The 1,148-nt window shown below is 57.5% G+C and overlaps 1 protein-coding gene across 1 annotated transcript in view; it reads right to left on the reverse strand.

Annotated features, from left to right (window-relative positions):
• Positions 1-594: 594 nt before the first annotated feature.
• Positions 595-1,148, reverse strand: part of ADGRB1 (adhesion G protein-coupled receptor B1) — a gene marked incomplete at both ends in the record, with an annotated part of 115,077 nt that continues 114,523 nt past the window's right edge. The window contains one exon of the mRNA XM_015826099.1: positions 595-781. Coding sequence (XP_015681585.1) covers positions 595-781 — 187 coding nt within the window. The remainder of the gene's footprint in view (positions 782-1,148) is intronic.

Here is a 1,148-nt window from a genome sequence, read left to right on the forward strand (position 1 = left end):
CCCCACCAAGCAAAGCCAGCCCCCAGCCCACCCACCGCTCCCAGGAGCCCAGACTTGGCTGAGAATGGGGGTCAAAAAGGCAGAGGCTGGGCCCCACCGAAGGAAAAGGTGACATTTTAATGCAGTCAGGATCCCCCCCCCCGAGATTATTCAGGTCACTGGTTCTCAAAGAGAGCCAGGAGAAGGGGGTTGGCCTCTCCTAGAGATAACGCACCTCCTCGCAAGGTGCAAGATTGTGCAAGGCTGCCGACGCGCGGCTCGGAGATGTGCAAAGGCTGGCTTTGGTCTAGCGAAGCTGGGCATGCATGCAGTCACGGTCGCCCCGACACGCGAAGCTTTACGATGCACCCGCCGAGAGAGAGAGAGAGACACACACACACAGAGAGACACACACCCCAACTCTGCCACACGCAGGCGTGCACTGAGCGAGCTGGAAATGTCACAGGCTGGACCGTATTTTCTTCTTCTTCTTTTTTTTTTCCTTCCTCCCTTTCTTTCTTTCCCTCCTCCACCTTTTTGGGCAGAAGCCCAGGGGTTCGTCTCCCGCTCTGGCTGTCTAGCTGGCAGAGAGATGCTCCTTTGGCAGGGACTTACCATGTCAGCAGCAATCTGGGCTAAGATGGCGAAGGTAGAGACTCGGTCACAGAAGCATTTGGTTCGGAAAGGATCCACGGGGACGGTTCGGCAGCCCCTCCAGGACCAGGCGCCAAGCTGAGATGGAGAGAAGGAGGAAGAAGAGGAGGAGGAGGAGGAGGTGGTGATGGAGGAGGAGGAGGAGGGTCTGTGAAAGGAGGGAGGAGGGGGTAGCGAGTGCAGAGGGGGGAGAGAGAGACACAGAGAGAGAGACACACACACACACACACGGGCACACAAGGGGGGGAGAGACAGAGAGAGAGAGAGAAAAAAGGGGACGACAGGAGGGGTAAGAGAAAACAAGCATCACCAACACATTGCTGAAGGAAACATCGCAACCACAACCAGCCTCCCACCCCCTCCAGTGCCCACGGCGTACGTGGCCCTCCCTTTCTCCCCCCCCTCCAAAGCAGCAAGGAATGCAGAAACAGAGGCAACAACATCCCCCCCCCTCAAAAGTGACTTTGAATCTACCTGGATGCCACTCCGATTCCTCCCGTCCTTCTCCTGCTGCT

Source organism: Protobothrops mucrosquamatus, unplaced genomic scaffold, assembly GCF_001527695.2.
Source record: "Protobothrops mucrosquamatus isolate PMUCROS unplaced genomic scaffold, P.Mucros_1.0 scaffold2957, whole genome shotgun sequence".
Classification (NCBI taxonomy): Eukaryota; Metazoa; Chordata; class Lepidosauria; order Squamata; family Viperidae; genus Protobothrops; species Protobothrops mucrosquamatus.